We start from the raw sequence: 19514 nt of genomic DNA, 5'->3' as shown, positions 1-19514 counted from the left end.
AGCAGCTTTCTCCACTCTTAAGTTACTCTTCCCCTCATACAGCACTCTTCCTTCTTTATAAGAAAGTCCCTATATAAATCTCACACTTAAGGAATTGAATGGGAAACTGTATACAAATAGGTGAAATTCTTCTGTATGGGATATTTATTTACTGCATTTAATTATTTAACTAATCATTTATTTATATCAGCATGTATTCTTGTATATTTATGTTATGATGTGGGAAAATCCCATACTATAAAGTTTTATTAAAGTGTTTATTATATTAAAGTATAATAAATAAATTAAAGTAGAAAAAAAGTAAAAGAAAATAAGAAAATAATAGATATATTTATGCCCCCAATTTATATATTCTTTCATACTTCTAGTCTTCAAAGTTTATGTAACATATATATAATACTATATACAATATATATAACTATATATATAATACTATATACAATATATATAATTATATATACATATATATATAATACTTATGTCCTACTAAATGGAAAAAATCAATCACAAAAATAATCTGAAATGCTTGTTTATTTTTAATACAGCTCTAACAAGATGAATCACCTGTGTTACAACATTATTCTCATAGGTTGTAGTTGTGCATAATATTTATAAAAAGTAGAAAAGATGAGGAAGAAAAAGAAAAAGAAATAAAACAAAATTTAAGAGATGATAGTAGGGAAAAAAGTTTCTTACTTTTTGTATATATGTGCAGCTCAATAAACATGTAACCTGGGCCAGGCATGATGGATCATGCCTATAATCCCAATACTTTGGGCAGCTTGTGTGGGAGGATCACTTGACCTCAAGGGTTTGAGACCAGCCTGGGCAATATAACAAGCCCCTATCTATACAAAAATAAATAAATAATAAATAAAAATTAGTTGAGCATGGTGATGTGAGCCTGATGCTGCAGCTACTTGGGAGGGTTGAGCCCCGGAATTCAAGACCAGCCTGAACAATATAATAAGACCTCATTTCTAGAAAAAAACTTTAAAAAAATTAGCCAAGCATGCATATACATGCCTGTAGTTCTAGCTACTTGGGAGGCTGAGGTGGGAGGATCATTTGAGTTGAGGAGATCCAGGCTGCTATGAGCCATGATTGTTTCACTGTACTCTAGCTGGGGCAACAGCATGAGACTCTGTCTCAAAAAAAAAATTGTTAAAAATTTAAGAAGAAAATGTCAACATAACCCTTGATTATGTATTTTATAGCAATCCAAAATAAGAAAACGTGAAGAATAATAAAATGAAATATTTAATCAGATATATTAAGAAAAGCCTTCTTAGATCTCAGTTCGAAATTTCAGTGTAGATTCCTTCATTTGCTCCTCATAATTTTTCTCAAATTTTTCATTCAAGGCTACTGTAAAGTGATTTTTCCAGTCCCCTATAATTCCTGTAAAAAAAAAGAAAGTACAATAAATATTAGGTCTTCACAAAGGAATCATTAGGTTTGCTAATTTTATCACTTTCATTAACACCTAATCAAATATTATACTTGTAATTCTCAATTTTAGGAATAAAATGTATACCATTATTAATATACTTATTTGAGCTTACAAAGACGGATTTGTCTTAATTTGTTTAAAACTAGCATATTTAATTCTATGATTCTTTCTTCTTATGCCACTTACTTTATCATTCTTTTCTTCTCAAGTGTCATCTCAATTGTTGGGAATCCCAGGATAAGATCCATGTTTTACCCACTCTTAAGGTGTTAAATATCATCTTAAGGCTGATAGCACTGAAATCCGGACTTATGCTTTATATACAACTGCCTACATGACTTTGCCACCTGGAAGTTGTCCAACTTTTTCAAATTAAATTAGTTTAAAAATAAATTCATTTTATGCCTTATCATATTGTGTTTTGTCCAATTACTTTTTAATGACCTGTGTAGTGGCAACAACACAGGTATCCAAATATAATCTTGGATGTTATTCCCTCAACCACAACATCTAATTTATTATTTATATTTAGGCTATCTTTGTATCTACTGCTTCTTAACTGCTTCTCCTGCTACTGCCAGCTTGAGAATGTTTCCCATCTGGGTAATTACAGTAGTCCAGAAAGGTTCACCTGTTTTGCTTTCCATCACACTTCCAACACTCACCTTGCAGAAGGAAGTCACCTTCTTTTTTAGACTAGCCAAGAGTTCACTTGCCCTCTAGCTCAAGGAGCTCTAAACTTTCTCACTGAAATAACCCAAAACCAGAACAAAATGTATATCCTAAAACATCAGATAGGGTCTGAGCGCATAGCAGCAAGCCACTGTTTGCAGGTATGACAACTGTTTTAAGTCCTCTGTGATATTTATATGTAGAATTTTGAAAAAGGAAATAGATAATCAAAAGAATACATAATTAAAATATAATTTGAGAATTGATTCCCTCTTCAGTGGCTCCCTACTTTTTTTCCAGTGCCAGGTTTGTTATTTCTGTTATTTTAAAATTTTCCTGACTCTGTCACTGACAATATGGTTCAAAGAGTAAGATTTGTTTCTATTCTGTTTGGTTTTGCTTCCTCACAGTAAACATCTAAGTGTCTTACATGCCTTTAAATTTGTTAACTGGCTATATCTCATCAGGCTGTGCCTCCTTCCAAACAGAATTTTTTTTCTCCTTATATGTTGATAACTTTGCTGAACAGAGCTATATTTAAATTTCTATTTTTTGCCACTTACCCTTGAAAGGTGTTTGCCACTTGTTAAAAAAAATGTTGACAAACTATTCTAACCTTATTTCTTCAAATCAAAAAGAGAAAGAAATAAAATCTTTCTGTGGAATTTCTGGTTAGAACTTAAAAGAACTATATGATATATGTTGTAGCACTGAGGCACACAGCCTTGGTAAATGACAGCTAATAGGGTATGGTATTATTTCTAACACTGAGATTGAGATGTCTGCTGGTTGTTTTTAATATAATATGATGCACATACTAAATAATCAATAGGTAATTGCAGTATAGTAGAAGTGTAACTTAAAGAAGGTGTCCAAATGTGAGAGACTGCTGAAGGAAACTTAAGCTGGGCCCATAGGCATTAAAATACCTCACTAGATTTTTGCCTATAACCATATCACCCTGTATCTTCCTCTAGCATCCAGGCAAACTGCATGACTTTCTCACCCTTTCTCATGAAGGGCGACACTTTCTGGTTCATTATTTCGTCTGGAAGAGTTGTGTAATTTGTGGATGGATTGTTCTTCATCTCCTGGAATGAAGTATGATGTATAATCTTGTCCACAAGCTCCTCTGATGGCTTCCTCTCCAGGAAATGTATCAATTTTATCACCTCTTTTCTGGTATTCTAGGGAGAGAAAATGTTCTGAGAAGTAAATTGCTAAAATTGCTAAAGCAGAATAAATCGATATCGAAATGAAAGAGAGAAAATGTTCCCTTCTCTTTTCTCCTACTGATATTATAATTAGATCTATAATGAGAAAAAAAAAACAGTCTTTGGGGAATTTGATAAAAGCTATTTTAAGAATTAAGGCAGCAAACCACCTTGCCATGTATGTACCCATGCAACAATCCTGCATGATCTACACATGTACCCCAGAACCTAAAGTACAATAAAGAAAAGTATAATTTTTCTCATCCATAAAATGTTTATAAAAGATACTTTAAAGATTATTCAAAACACTAAATGAGATAATGTCTGTAAATGCTTATTATAGTCCTTGATGCATAATCACAATTAATAGATATTATCTATGAATGCAAATAAATATACACATTCAAAACCTAAAGTTTCCTGTGAAAAATCAGTTTGGGGGATAAGAATATGCAATTAACTTTCATTTTTCTCCTAATTTATTGGTGTAATTAATGAGAAACAAACCAGAAAGATTAAGAAAAGGTGTAAAAAATTAAATACAATGCAACATCAAGTGTCCGTGCACCAGAGCTACATACATCCCAATCTCTATGCCGCTCCTATAATATACCCCATTATTCAGCTATATCACTCAGTGCAACTATTTGCAAGACCAACCGCAATGTATTCAAGTTCACGTTTCTCTCTATGCCAAACACTTTTCCTAAATTCTCTACTTAATATAATATAGCTCACCTTTTACACTTCAGCTTATCTATCAATTTCTTTGGGATAATATTCTTGGCTATTCTAATTTTATGTAGATGATCCTATTTTGCTCCCATAAATGTTTAAATAAATCTAATTTGCCACATGTGCATTTTTGTAATGTTTTATTTACTTGTCTATCTTACTCAAAAGGGAACTGGGGATATTTAATAGGTACTATATAGAGCTAGATAGAATGATCTAGTATTGGAAAGCACATCATGGTGACTACAGTTGATATTAATTTATTGTACATTTTTAAATAATTAAAATAATATAACTGGGATGTTTGTAACACAAAGAAATGATAAATGCTTGAGGTGATGAATACCTCCTTTAGCTTGATGTGATTACTACACATCGTATGCTTGTTTAAAAATAAGTCATGTATCCCATAAATATATACACCTACTATGTACCCATAGAAATTAAAATTTAGAATTAAAAAGAAGATGCCTTAAACATAAGAAAAATATATTCTGTGCATATATGGGTGTAAAACGGATATCTCATATATATGTGCATGTACATAATATATACACATAATCTTGTATATAGAGATATCTGTGTGTATATAGTGTTAATGCCTTGTTTTCTTTCTACTGGATACATTGTAGAAATAATTAAAATTAATTTGTATATTCTTAGCCTTCTTATTGATTCAAATATAGAGGACCTAAACATGGCCATTACTGGCCAAAATAGGGAGCAAGTAGGCATGGACAATTTGGAATGGAGGAGGAAAGTTAGAGTAACTATTGAACTTTGTCTGTGTGTACTTCAAATTCTCTGTCATTAATAGTCTGGTTATGGAAGAGAAAATTAGATAATATAATAAACTGTACATCATGGCTGCTTTTCTTTTTCAAATCTGATACAGTGTTAACTTCTATAAAGAAATTAATTTATGAAATGCTGTTTATGATTTTATTTTAAATAAATGCTCACCAAAACAACTCTAAAATTACTGAAATACTATGAAGGATTTTAAAGAGTAGAGAAAATTTCTCACCTCTTAATAAAGAAACTCATTATTTTTTCTATCTTTTAAAAATTTATGAGTTATATGTATATATCTCATTGAAAGAATAAAATTATGTACAGCTCCTATTACCTAATTCCCAACTTATGGAATAGAACATTCACAGCTTTCTTAGGGTTTTTTTTTTTAAATTTCTTTCACCATCTACTCCCATCCACAAAAGCAAAACAACTGAAAAAATAGACAAAAAATTGCTAATTTCAAATTATCTGCTCTACTTTATAGTTTTCAAAGTGAGGTATGTATCCCTAGACAACATATAGTTTGGTTTTACCTAACTGATTTGTGTTTTTAAAGTGTATTCCCTTTCATTACAATATAATATATAATTGCAATACAATAAAATAAATTATATATTGAATCTTCGGTATATGTCTATCTGGGTTGTTTTCAATTTTTGTGGTTATGAAGAATGCTTCTGTGAAAATTGTTGTTTATATAACCTAATGCACATAAGCCAGAGTTTTTCTAGAGTATATATCTAAGAGTAAAATTTCAGGGTCTTAAACTTCAGATATGTTTGCCTTTGCTAGATAATGACAAGTTGTTTCCACAATGTTTCTGTTTATGATACTTTCGACAGTGGGTTTCTTTTCACTGATTCACATTCTAATATTTCTTGCTGTCAGATTTTTAAACTGTTATCAGTGTAGTGGGTGTAAAATGGGTGTCTCATAGTGATTTTTATTTTGAATTATATTAACAAAGAAAAATTCTATTATGAGAAAATTTTAAGTCCATAAAAAATGTGTGTATTGATATCTCAGCATTCTCTTTATATTCTTCTTCTGGAAGTTTAAGTTAATATATGTGAGACCTTATCATTGTATCTTATATACCAATCACTTTCTTAATTTTTAAATGCTAATACTTAGTAAGAACCATTACTTGTCATCAAATGGTCCATTTATCTCACTGTACTACCTTCTACGGAATTTCCTTAGCTCCATCTTTTACTTCAAAAATTCACTAGGTAGCCATGTCTAATCTATTATGAAACTCATCTCTTAATTTTCCATATTTATTTTTTAAACATTTTTAGAAATTGTATTTGGCTATTTCATCAAATCCACTCTGTCAATTTTAATAACTTTTGTTTCTTTGTAATTTTTTAAATTTCATCCTTTATTTATTTAAACATATTAAGCATGGTCATTTTATAGTACCTATCTAACTATTGCAACATCTCTACATTTGAATACCAGTTAATTACTTGCCCATGTTAATTCCTCATGTGTGAATGTGTGTGTGTCTGTGTGTGTGTGCTGCTATTGCTTAATGAACTCAAGTTCTTTCAAGTTTTGTCTTTGAAATTTTTGAGACTTGTGGTTTAAAATGTATTCACTTTTGTAATATTTTTATTTGCTAGCTTCAAATCTATGTTAAAGTATCTGGATTATTTTGGTCCTTTTAAAAATTTAGATGGCTATCAATATTTATTTAAAGGAAGATTTTTGTACCCCAAATACTTTCAAATGCTAACATCTTAGAAATTGCCAAGTTGCTTATACATTTCCAGTTCCTCACCTCTTTCAGGTCTTCATAAAACAGAAAAAGTACACGTGGACTCTTTCCCTTTTCCCACCAAGATTTTACATGTTTATACCAGGAACCATAAGGAACTAAAATTAAAGAGAAAAACAATGTAAAAGTGATATCATCTCTATAACTGCTTGCAAACTACTGTCCAAGAAACAATAGCAACAAATAAATGTAAATAGATAATCATGAAATAAAAAATAGATAAGTTATATATCTTAAGCAAAGTTCTCTGCAGCAAGAGAGGCAAAGTACGTTAAATAATCTACGTATGTAAAAATAATGTGACTTTTATCATGTGACATAGTTTATGGCAGAACAGAGTAGTGAAAGTTCTGTCAACAATTTGATTTAAAACTTAGGAGAAAATTGTTGAGATTGATGTGTGGGTATGTGTGTGTATGTGTAAAATCAAGTTGTTAGTGAAGGGAGTTAACTTAGTGAAACGATTAGTGGTCTGATAAAAGAGTATAGTTCTGGTCTCCAATTTATCATTTACAAACTAGATTGGCAACTTAAAATAGTAACCATGTATTTATTACACTATTAGTTTACATGTTAAGGCATGTTCTCCTAGGTACTCTCACATCATTCTCACCCCAGGAAATTAGATTTTAGAAATGATGTGATATAACCAAATGCCATCTCTTACTTTTTCTCTTCCCTCACTCATACTAAAAGTGTTTCATAAAATATAAAGCTGACAAAGTAATATAATGTTGTGTGAGTCAAAACATTCTGCTTTGCCTTAAGTCATTGTGTACCTCCTCTGTTCTTTGACTCCATTGGGGAATTTTTTGTTTACAAAAAAAGTTCTACAATGAAATTTGTAGTGATCTCATTTATCCCTTTGTAGTGATGCAAAATTAGGTTTCTCTGCCATACAGTGCAGGTCTTGACAATCTTAAGGAATATATTTTATTCATTATGCTTTAGCAAAAATTTTCCCGAAATGTAGCAGCAAATACAAAGTACACATATACCCTACTTTATTGAGTCAATATTATCATCTGTAGATATAAAAACACATTATTGTTATTCTTTATAATGGTTACTACATGATCAGAAGGGCTTTTTTTTTTCTTTTTCCTTTGCTTCCCAGAAAACTATCACCAAAGTGGACGAATGGCCTTCTTTAGTAAATACTAGACAAGCACATATATACCTTACTTTATTGAGTCAATATGATCATCTGTGGATATAAAAACACATTATTATTTTTCTTTATAATGGTTACTACATGATCAGAATGGCCTTCTTTAGTAAGTACTAGATTATCCTGCACCCTTTCTTCCTCAAATCTAAACACTTTAGTCACAGTGTTTAATAAAAAGGAAAAATTTTCCAGAATATCTGCTCAAGTAATTCTTGACAAATTTGAGAAATCTGGCTAAAATATTCAGATTGCACACTGAGTAGAATGGGGAAGTTTTGTAAATAGTCAAACTTCTTTGTGAATTCCAGATTCATATAGAACCTGACAATTTTATTGGAAACAAATGGACATTCTCTCTTCTCTAATCTTTCCATGATCCCTTGTTCAATAGAGTTGTAATAACTTGATGTAAAACACTTTTTTTTCTACTAAAAATACACAAGGCAAAAAATCAGACAGTGAGTCTCAATCATGGAGAGTACAATTGCTACCCCCTGCCCCAAAACATACTTCCATATATTTATTTTTATGTGTTGGACCAGAGTGCTCTGACTCTGCAATTTGCCATCTACATCTGGACACCTTATGCTTGCTGTAAATCTCAAGGCACCTTTAGAATTTCTGTGTTTTAAGTATGAATCATGGAAGAAAACATACCAGAACAAATAAAAACTTTTAGTCAGAGATGGCATTTGTCTTGTAGCATCTTGAAAAAAAATTCAGAGTAAAGAAGCTGTTCATACCCTGTCCTTGCATGAATTTCTCCACAAACTCTGGAAAGGATCCAGGATTTGGATGACCAGCCACCATTAGAAAAAAATAATAAAAGGAAACAGCCACATCCTTTGCATTCCGGCAAAGATAGATCATCTGAGAGGATGAAATTGTATATTAAACCACTTAATATTTTTCAAACACACTCATCAAGATTTTTAACAAAAAGATTTATATTTTCAACTATAAACATAGTACATATTCATTTTACAAAATGCATAAAGCATGTACAATTATTTATAAATATATCTTCAGTAACCTGAGGTGACAGTGGTTTTTGTAGTGTTGTGTTCTGTTTGTTCTCAAGCTTTGTCTTTATGCTATTTTCACAAATAATACCTCATTTGAGTGTTGTAAAATTCATCAGTATTAATTAAGCCAGTTAGATTATTTGTTATTCCCAATTTATAAGTGAAGAGACAAAGCTGAAGTTTAATAACAATATGGCATTGAGACTAAATCAATGAGAATAAAGCATTTGGTATATCCGTCAATCAGCTATACGGTGCTCTTCTCTTTATAAGACCACCACCCTGCATAATTAAAAAAATAGTTCTGAGGTCTCTTCACTTTCAATATTGCAGGAAAAAAAAGTGTATGAGGTTTTATTTATATGCACATTGAATTCAGTGAAAATATAATCTCTGCCAGCACCTTGTTAGTTTCCATTTTATATCCAGAATAAATACCAACGAATTAGTTATCAGAAAGCAGTGGTTTTAGTTTCTAGTTTTGGCACTAAGAATACAAAGTACCAGCAATTTTGGACCTAAATATTTTCTTTACTCAACAAATGATTTGGGTCACATTATCTGTGGTCTACTCTAGGTCTGATACTGAATGATGCATGAAAAGATCTGCAAAAGTAAAATCCAGTAACCATATGGTCTTCTACTTAGGCTCTCAGGCACCTAAATAATGTCATGAAAGACTACTGGAGTCTCCACTGTTTATGGAATATGATTAAACCTACTAAATTGTCTTACTGAAGATATTTTCTGACAGTTTTATAGAAATCTAGCTTATTCTTAAATGTATGGCTCTCGTTTTTATGGCCCTCTCATAAAAGCTTCTAAATACTAGAGAATAAAAGTGAAAATTTTTTCATATAAAATTCATCATTAGTGAATTTGAACTTTTCCAATCTTATTTAAAAGAACTAGTTCTTATCATTTATTGACTGAATGGAACCTTTTGCCAATATATGCATTAATTTACTTCAGAATTTTCGTCCCTTGTCTTCTTTGTTTTATTCTCTTATTCTTGAATGTTTTCTGTTTCTCAAAATGCTATTTATATTTTATACCTTGCTTCCTCGTCCTCCATGAGGCTTTTTATTTTCCCAGATAGAAAAAAGTGATCTCTCTTTCCCTAATCCCTATTAGTTTATAGTATTTCTTTTGGCAGATCTTATTCAATACCCCAAACTTTTTACTGTACATACTCATTTTTCTGTCCTCAAGGGAAATCTAGTTCTTTCCTGAAGATAAGCCTTGCACTACATCTCTCTTGAGTCAAAGTTACTAGTTTGCCAATGATTCACTTGTGATTATAATCTATCTTAAAAATTCTGCACTTTAAAGATCCCTATTCTCACGATACTTTCTATACCTCTTCAATCTGATGCCATTTCTAAGTTTGCAGACATTCCCTTGCTTTAACTGAAAATTTGAACACCTGCCTCATGGTTTCACTCTCCATTCAAATTATTTTCTAGTCTGTGTAATTTTAGTGTCTGTAGGTGTGATCTACTTGATTATCTATGTTCATGTAGTCACTGATCATTACTTCTATGTTACTTCAGGCAACCACTTTTGTAACCAAATACTGAATCATGCCTTCACCATAAAGGTTTCACTTTTGAAGCGTTATCCTGAGCCATAATCTTTTCTTTCTTTCTTTTTTTTTTTTTTTTTTTTGCCAATCAGTTTGAGCTTATGAGGTTGCTCAGGTTAGCCTTGAACTGATGACCTCACCTTCGCGAGCGCCATGAGCTCCGGCGGGAGCCACTTTGGACCCCCATAATCTTTTCTTTCAAGAAATCCTGCTTCTTCCTTCTTCCCCATCAGTTATTCCACATACCTCTCCTATAATCACACCTAGGACTCAAATCCACCAGTCTCAGTTATTGATATTATCTACTAACCTGTTACTTTTTGTCACTTTCTTCTCTTTGTCAGTTAGAGTCTCTGCTCCATCACTCCAAATATCCTTTGTCTACTTGAAAAAGGATATTTACAAATATCCTCCATCTATTTGTTGGTTTTTTTGTTCCTCTGTAAATCACTCTGGAAATACTCCAAACATGAATCCCTCTATCTCCTACTCTTTGACAACCTCTGAAAAATAGGCAGCTTTGTGAAGACTTGAACTATTATAAATGTATGGTACCTGTTTCTATTTGAGAAGTAAGGAGTTAACAGCAAGTCCACCACCTATCCTCCAAAGGAAAAAAGTGTCTTGGTCAAATCTCTTAATAAATATTAATGCCACATCTCCTGGAAAGTAAGTAACTGGTGTTTACTAATGAGACAGCCCCTACATATGGAATAACTTCAGCAGAATGTATACGGTCTATCTAGGATTGCTAACGATAAAAACAAACTAACATGAAAATCTTTGAAATTTTTGTCTGTAGATCTCTAGGAAATGTCAAATATGCCATGTATCAGATTACAAAATGATCATATTTTATGACTGGGATATATCCCCTTTTTTGTTAGTGATAATTGCAAATATCTTGAAGAACAGCCCTGGTGGTAGAAACGTTTTGAAGAACAGAATTGGTGGTCTCAGACTTCATGTTTCCCCTGTATTTTGAGGTTATGTATAATACTATTTTAAAAAAGCAAAACTGATAGTACAAATCATAAGCTTAGTGTGCCTATAACTCCTCATTACCATTAAAATGAAAGGGTCCAAACATCTTAACTTGACTTTCAATATTTGTTATAATCAATTTATAGCTAATCTCCTTTTACCTTTTAGTGTATATGTATACTTAATCTTCCAGCCAAACTGAACAGATTTCAGATGCTCACTCAGATTATCTCTGAATTTGCATCACTCCTATACATCATTCAAATATCAGCTGAAATGTTGCTCCTGGATGCCTTCACTACCCCCAGAGTCTGAGTTAAATTTCTCTCTCTTACTTGACCTATGATACTTCTTTCACAGTCCACTTGTCCTTTTACCCCAGTGGACTGTGTCCTTGAAGACAAGGATTGCATGTGTCTTATTGTTATGTCCCTAACACAAAACAAGTCCTCAATACATAGTTATTATACAATGCTTATCTGATCTATCCCTTTCTAGTTCATTTGCATGCCTAACAACACCAAGCACAGTGTTTTTCAAAGGGAGGAAATTCAATTACAATTAGTAATAACAACAAATACAAAAGTAGCTACGATATTGTTGACAACATTCTAGGAACTATGTGAAGCTCTTTACAAGCATTATCATTTAATCCTTATAACAACTCTATGAAAAAGATGTTATTATTATCTTTCTTCTACAGATGTAAAAACTTAGTCTTAGGGAGTTTAGCAGAACTTTTTAGAACCACACCTGGCAAAAGGCAGAGTCGTATTCTACATTTGTTGTATTCCACACTTGTTAAACATTTATAGAATCAATGAAAAAACAAATAAACAAGTGTGTATAACTGATGAGACCATTCTATCATTTCTTGGAGTTTGATGAAGTTTTGAGAACACTTGACTCCAGTTACCTTACAATTCTTTTCCCAAAATGAGGCTGGAAGAAGTTCAGGTGGCAAATGAGTCTTCACAATTCTTGGAGAATTCATCTCTTCTAATTGTTTAACTCCTGATTTTAAAAAAAGTAAAGGTAGGCAACGTCAAAAATTAGAACTATTTATGCAGATTTATATAGATATTTATATTGTAATTAGATTGTAACATGAAGGATAAATTATTGAGGGAATGGATACCCCATTTTCCATGGTGTAATCATTATGCATTGCATGCTTATATCAAAACATCTCATGTACCCCAAGCCCCTATTTACATCTAATACATATTCACGAAAATTAAAAATCAAAAAAAATTTGTATTGTGTTCATAATAACACTATGAAAGAAAGAAATACAGATAGAGAAAACTACAGAGAAAAATACAAGATAAAATAAAATATCATCACCTGGGAGAAATCATTAATATTTTGCCAATCAACCTTCTGTGCAAATCTACTTATATCCTCAAATTTACAGACATTGCAACACCATGCACACAGATAAACATTTTCATAGCTGCTAATTGTCTTTTTCTCTCAGTATATTATATTTATACTGCAATATCAGGAAACATCCAAAAACTTTTAACAATTTTATGCTGTTATACAATATTTAACTATTCTTTTGTTGATTTGCATTTCGGTTGTTTCTAATTTTCCACAATATTAAAAGAATCTGAGGTAAATATATTTTTGCACATATCATTGAAAAATTTATTAGGATTGTCTCAATATTTAAAATATCACATTCAGCCCACAGAGAAATAAATGTTTACATATTACTAAACTCTGCTGAAGGCATACAAGAATTGTCTTTATTCACTCTATTCCAGACGCATGCTATCCATATGCAATACTACAAAGCCTGTCAAGATTTAAATTTAAATTTATATGCTCTCTTATGTAGAAGACCTTATACTAATTGCCATTATTGCTTATAATTTCATTGCTTGTACCATCTACAATACGCACCTTAGAATATATGCAAATAGTTTCTAAAATAAACCTGAACATTACCATTCATGACGTTTTCATTTCTGCATTCCAGGAAAGGTATTCGATTAAAAATCACATCTTCTTTGCACTTTTCCACATCACCTTCTTTATAGATCATATACACGATTTCACAAACCCAGGTTGTGCCTGTAAAAATTAAATAAACCTGAGTCTCCTGCTGACCATGTAGAGTTGATGACAGGAGTGCTGAATTTATGGATGGATAAAGTAGAAAGGAACCAATGCAATACTGTTTAAATGGTGTCTGAATAGCCAGATTCAAGAATATTTTCTATAATATTTTATGTTTAGGACACAAAAATAACTTCAAGAGATAAAGATAAAAATTATAGTAAGGCACACCTGAGACCTGTGTCCAAATTTGTTCATGATGAATTGTGACATTGTATAAGCTGACAACAGTTTTGGACTTTAATTTTTATATCTAAAAATTAAGAAGGCTTTAATATTAGGTGGTGCATAAAACATGCTTTCAATCAAAAATTTTACTGATGGCATATTAAGTCTCAGCTTGGATCCTAGGTCAGAAAACTTAGCAAAGGATAAATCTGGTTCCCGTCCTATGGGAGCTTAAAGCCCTTTGGAAAGTCAGTGACATTTTTCAGTAGTGACAATACTTTCTGTTTTTATTAAGATGCTGTTGTATAAGATGGCACAGAGATTTAAATAACTTCTAAGGAGGAATATATAACTCAGTGTGCTGCTGCTACTGGTATTGCTGCTGCCACTGTTGTTGCTGCTGCCATAATATTCTAACAAGAAATGCTTTTGAGAGGATGTGATCATTGAGCTTACCCTTAATAATTACTGGCACGAATTCACCAGTTGTGGGAGGTAAGAGACAGTTCTACCAGGCAGAAGCCCAGTCTCTCTTTTTAATCTAAAGATGGTACTTAAGAATGGTATAGTGGTTAGGAAAATAATTGGAAATAGACTATAAGACCTAAATCAAAGAGTCTATCTGAAGAGAGGAGTTGGGGCTCAGGTAAGCAGATATAGAAAGGCTTGTAGTTAATACTAAAGAGTCCAAGTTGTCTTTAACAAAAGCACTGAAAAATATTGGCATACGTTAAGCAGAAGAGCAAGATTATCAGGATTGTGTTTTAGAAGATTTTCTCTAGGACTAGAATAAACACAGTAGTGGAGTGAGGGATCCGTGGGAAGGGGGACAAGAGACCTGTTAAGAGGCTATCTGTGAGACATTTCTATCAGACTAAAGGGCCAAAACATTTTGATTGATTACAAATGGCAGATGAAGAAGCAAGAAGGATTGAACTTAGAATAGCTCACAGGTTTTCTCTTCAGATAACTGGTATTGTGCTGCCATTGATTCCAGTAGGGAAGAAAATCAAGAAGCAGATTTAGAGTCAAGGTAACCAAGGGTATATTTAGTATTTCACTTTATTTGTAAGTAGTAAATAGAACAACCAGATAGAGAAATATTTATTTGGACTAGTCTAATTTCTAAAAGTCTATAGTTGTAAAACTCCAAAACTATGATTATGGATAGACTAAAGAGCTGGTGAGCTGAACGAGAGTTTAAAAATATCTGTAAAAAATGGTGGTCCTACTCTGTATATACAACAACATTAATGGCATAAGGTAAACAGTTGGTAGTTTTAAATTTTCATTATGGGATGAATACAGGTTCATTACTACACATTACGTTGGTTTTGGTTTCTAACTGTGCTCAACAACATCCCTTTGTCAATGTGCTATTCAAGTTATAGGTACAAATTGTGGTCAGGGAATAGAGCAATCTTTTCTATGTCTATATCAAAACTACTGCCTATAGAGAATGAGTGTGTATGATGTGACCACCTTAACATTTAGGGTGAGTTTTTTATTTTTAGGTGAGAAAGAGTAACAAATACATTTACCAGATTTAGGATAGGTGGCAATGACAACATCATCTGGTCTTGCCTGGAACGCTTCCACATTATCCCAATATTTGGCAAAATCTTTATACATTAGAATCCCATGGACTTCTTCAAACTTTTCATAATAGTCAAGTTCAGAATTCATTGTGATACACTGAAAAAAAAAGTGCTTTATACTTTGTATGCATTTAACAATATTTCACCATTAACAACTATATATATAGTAATACCCTCCTACGTATCTAGCACTTCTTAGTTGTTGCACATATAGGGCAGGGAAAAACAATGAAGTTACACATGAAATAGTTTTGGTGCTTAAAGAATTTTTTTAAATTGTAGTTTGGACTCTGATGTACATGTGCACATCCAGCATCCTTCAGGATTGCTGCATAGGTAGATACATACCACGGTGGTTTGCTGTCTCCATCCGACTACCCCCTCCCCCCACCCCCAGTCGCCTACATCAGGCATTTCTCTAGGTATTATCCCTCCCTATCCTCCCTGCATCCCCTCCCTTCCCTATCCCTCCCCTTCCCTGCCCTCCACCCTCACACCTAGCCCAGTGAGTGTTGTTCTCGTTCCTGTGCCCAAGTGTTCTCTTCTCCGTGCCCAAGTGTTCTCATTGTTCATCACGCGCCTATGAGTGAAAACATGTGGTGTTTGGTTTTCTGTTCTTGTGTCAGTTTGCTGAGAATGATGGTTTCTAGATTCATTTTTTTAACTGTATTAGAAAGATGTCTGACACATAAAAGAATAGGAAAGCACAAGTGATTATGAAGTAAAATGCTTAAAACTAAATTAAAATGTGGATATACTTGATATTTCTATGATAAATGAAAACCACAGAGCCTCCAATTACTTTAAAAATTGCTGGGCATATAAAAAGACAAAGAAGTCCAGAATTACAATATTTTAGTAAATTATCCGATTATGTATACATTAAATAACAATAAAGATTTGATTTCTTTATTATTATTATTTTAATTATTATTGCCAGATATCTAAGTCAGAGATTTTTAAGTTCTTGGAATATGTATCATTTTATGAAAATAATCCAAATGCTTGGTGAATATATTTAAAAGAAAAGAAGATGCAATTAATGACATTGTGACGGAATCTTGAGAGTATAAAGAATTCCTTTGTCACCTTTAAAATTACTTTTTTCCCCATTTGATCAACAAGGTATTGGATACTCCCATTATAAGTTTAAGCAAGATGGTTATCATTTCCTAATTCATCTCCTGATCCCATGACAATCTATTTCATGTTCAGGGTTAGTAACAGAATTTTTAATTAAGCAAACTTTCTTTCATTAGCTTTCAAATTCCTTTAGTATAGTTTTTCAACTGCCAAACTTAACTTATTTTGAATTTATGACAGCTTCTCAACACGTTTTGTCCTTCCTGACAATAGCCTTCCTAGGTTTTCCTCCTGTTCACATTTGCCCAAAGAGCTGCCTGATAAATTCTTCTACACACATAATTACCCTAGCCCTTAGGGTAATCTCAATCTTTCTAAAAACTTCCTCTAGGTCATATAAAATATAATGTCATCAAAATCATATGATTTCTATTTCCAAAATACAAATTAGTCTATCAATAAATTTCTTGTTACCCAAGCTTTCTCCTTAGTCTCAGAAAATAGATCTTTCACTGTAAGAAATGTGTATAAAAGGCACCACCACTTGTCCTGCTTATTGACTTGTTTATTCATGTGAATTACTTTCTTGGTTTTCAGCCAAGTTTGTAAGAATTGGCTTATAGTCATCTGGGAGTGGTAGATGTATCACTAAGCAGTTGGCTGACTCCCAGCTACCCCTTCATAGTCAATTTTGGTCTGAGAGGCAAAATAGGTGGCATGTAATAAAATATCTTTTCTCACTTTATTCCTTTTGCTAAATTGTCTCATATTGCAATGTATGGATTTACTTTCTATGTGCTCCCCTTTTTCTCAAAAGATGTATTTCAGTTAGAAATTGTCAGTTTCATATCATAAGTACGTAGGTCAGTCGTTCAGAAAGAAACATCAATAAAAAAATGTTAAAAATTAAACTTCTAACTCTTTACATACATAAAAAAAATTAAACTCAGAATTTTATCTTTCCTCTCTCCTTTTCTTCCTCCCATTCTGCGTACTCCCCTCCTGCATCTTCCAACCTGCCTTTTATCTAGCAAATACTCCCTGTGTGAATGTCTACCTGTTCCTAGGCCCTGTGGTCAGTGCTGCAATACGGTGGATATAGATACATAAGGTTCTCATAGTCCTCACCCTCAATCTCTATTCTACATGTCTCTACCCTGCTTGCTTTATTTTCTCATCAGTAAAACGGAAAACATGTCCAGCATTCAGCACTTTTAAGGTAGCAATACCACTGTAGTTTTACATTAAAGCAGTAAGCAACAGAACACCACATAAATATACTATTTTTAAGAAGTTATTTTAAAAGGTTTTAAATGTTTATATCATTAAATAACTAAAGTATCAACAAACACTTTGGTCTTTCCATATTTTATTTTTAACAGCTTTGTAATACATAATTTGCATTCTATATTTTCTATATCTAAAATCTAAGTATTCATATTAATAACAAAAAGTACAACCTGTTTAGATGATCCTGTGAAAGAAATTTATCTAGTTGAGATCTCTTCAAATACCAAGGGAGATCTTAAGCTGCAAAAAAAAAAAAAAAGATGAGAACCACTTCTGCATTTGGAATGTTTCTGGTGAGTTTATATTCTGAATGCCAGAAAAGGAGGCGGAGATTAACTTGAGGGGCTTGGCTTTGTGAAGTCCATGACGCAATAATTAACGTAGGTATTAATACATACCTGCAGCTACAGTAACCACACAGAATCCTGTTCATTCATAGGGATGTAGAAATATTCTGCTGTTTTTTTTTTTTAATTATTTGGCTCATATTCAAATTCCTACATGTATTTTTTTGGCTCATATTCAAATTCCTAAGTCTGCCGTCAGGGGTTTGGTAAGAAGGAGAAAGAAAAGTTAAGGAAAAGACGAGAAAGAAGAGGCCTGGAGCTAAACACAAAAGAGATTGGGAAGGGAGAATCCCTTATTCAGTCACTGATAAATGATAACATGACTATGGCTAACTTTCAAAAGAATAAACTTACTGGAGTGAGGAGAAAGAAGTCAATGACAGGAAAGAAACAGGACAGCGCGCACCTTCAGTCAGACCTTGCTCTGTTTACTAAGACCTGCCAAAGGAGCTATTGTAGTATTTGGGTTGTGTTCTAACACGTCAATTGGAAATCACCTATTTAAAATCTTTGCCTTTAGATCTTAAGCAGACATGAAAATTTTAAAAAGCAGATGACAGCTAAAGAAAGAATGTAAACATCACTTACCTTTCGATTATTATTTCAGAATCCTGACTTCTCTCTGTTCCCAATCACAAAATGGCATATCATGAAATTTTCAGGTAATGGTACCTACCAACACTTGGAATTTAGACAAGAGATTAGAAAAATAAATGGCCAGGAGTGTGTGGAATCCACAAGTACACTACTTTTCATTTTTCTGCACTTACTCTGTCTTCACTTAAGAAAATTCTCCTTTGTTCCATACCATCAATACCTCCAACCTGGTTACTTCTTATTTCTCTCTTAATTACAACTAGATTACATTTCCTTTGAGAGACTGTCTGACTTTTACGAGACTCTGTGTTTCCCTAAGTGACTTTTAAACTTGGCACTTTCTCCTAACTAGCAGTTACTCTACTGTGCTATAATCAATGATTACTTGTCCAAAGTACTTTTTAGATAATAAGTAGCTTGAAAAAAAAAGGTTTTACTCTGTAATTAGCATTTCTTTCTGGCATCTAGTAGGCTAGGCACTGAATATGTGTTTACTGAATTAAAGTGGCTGATTTATTCAAGAAATATAAGAAGTTAAGGAGACCATTGTTTTTACAGAAAGCAATATCTAGTCTTATGCAAAATAAAAAGTGCTAGGTGGTTTCTGAAAAATAGGCTTTTTATAATAGAAAATCAAGGTAGAAAAACAGGAAACAGGTTTCCAAATTTAGATTTTGATTTTACTTGATTTTATGCAGTTAGTCATATTATTTGAGTTAAATAAAATGTGTATTGAAAACGTTTTATCATTAAATGCACAAATTTAATCATTCATACACCTACAGTATACCCATAAAATTAAGTGTGTATATACACACACACACACACAAATTTAACACATAAATTAAGTGTGTGTGTGTATACATATATATATATGCACACAA

At 32.4% G+C, this 19514-nt stretch overlaps 1 protein-coding gene across 6 annotated transcripts; it reads right to left on the bottom strand.

Annotated features, from left to right (window-relative positions):
• Positions 1-513: 513 nt before the first annotated feature.
• SULT1E1 (sulfotransferase family 1E member 1) lies at positions 514-18928 on the bottom strand. 6 transcript variants are annotated; one of them, XM_008993225.5, is made up of 11 exons: positions 18804-18928; positions 18622-18714; positions 17857-17926; positions 15811-15893; positions 15257-15410; positions 13377-13502; positions 12337-12434; positions 8570-8696; positions 6659-6753; positions 3132-3312; positions 514-1401 (listed from the first exon to the last, which is right to left on the bottom strand). In XM_008993225.5, the coding sequence occupies exons 5-11, from the start codon at positions 15399-15401 to the stop codon at positions 1289-1291; spliced, it is 885 nt and encodes a 294-aa protein (XP_008991473.2). In that variant the 5' UTR covers positions 15402-15410; positions 15811-15893; positions 17857-17926; positions 18622-18714; positions 18804-18928; the 3' UTR covers positions 514-1288. The 6 variants fall into 6 exon arrangements, with proteins under 6 accessions (XP_008991473.2, XP_035149503.1, XP_008991471.2 ...); XM_035293612.3 differs by having other exon boundaries at positions 18622-18655; XM_008993223.3 differs by lacking the exon at positions 15811-15893.
• Positions 18929-19514: the final 586 nt, after the last annotated feature.

This window comes from Callithrix jacchus, chromosome 3 (genome assembly GCF_049354715.1).
Source record: "Callithrix jacchus isolate 240 chromosome 3, calJac240_pri, whole genome shotgun sequence".
NCBI classification, from domain to species: domain Eukaryota; kingdom Metazoa; phylum Chordata; class Mammalia; order Primates; family Cebidae; genus Callithrix; species Callithrix jacchus.
The sequence above is the reverse complement of the archived record's forward strand: the minus strand, read 5'-3'. Positions and strand labels throughout refer to the sequence as shown.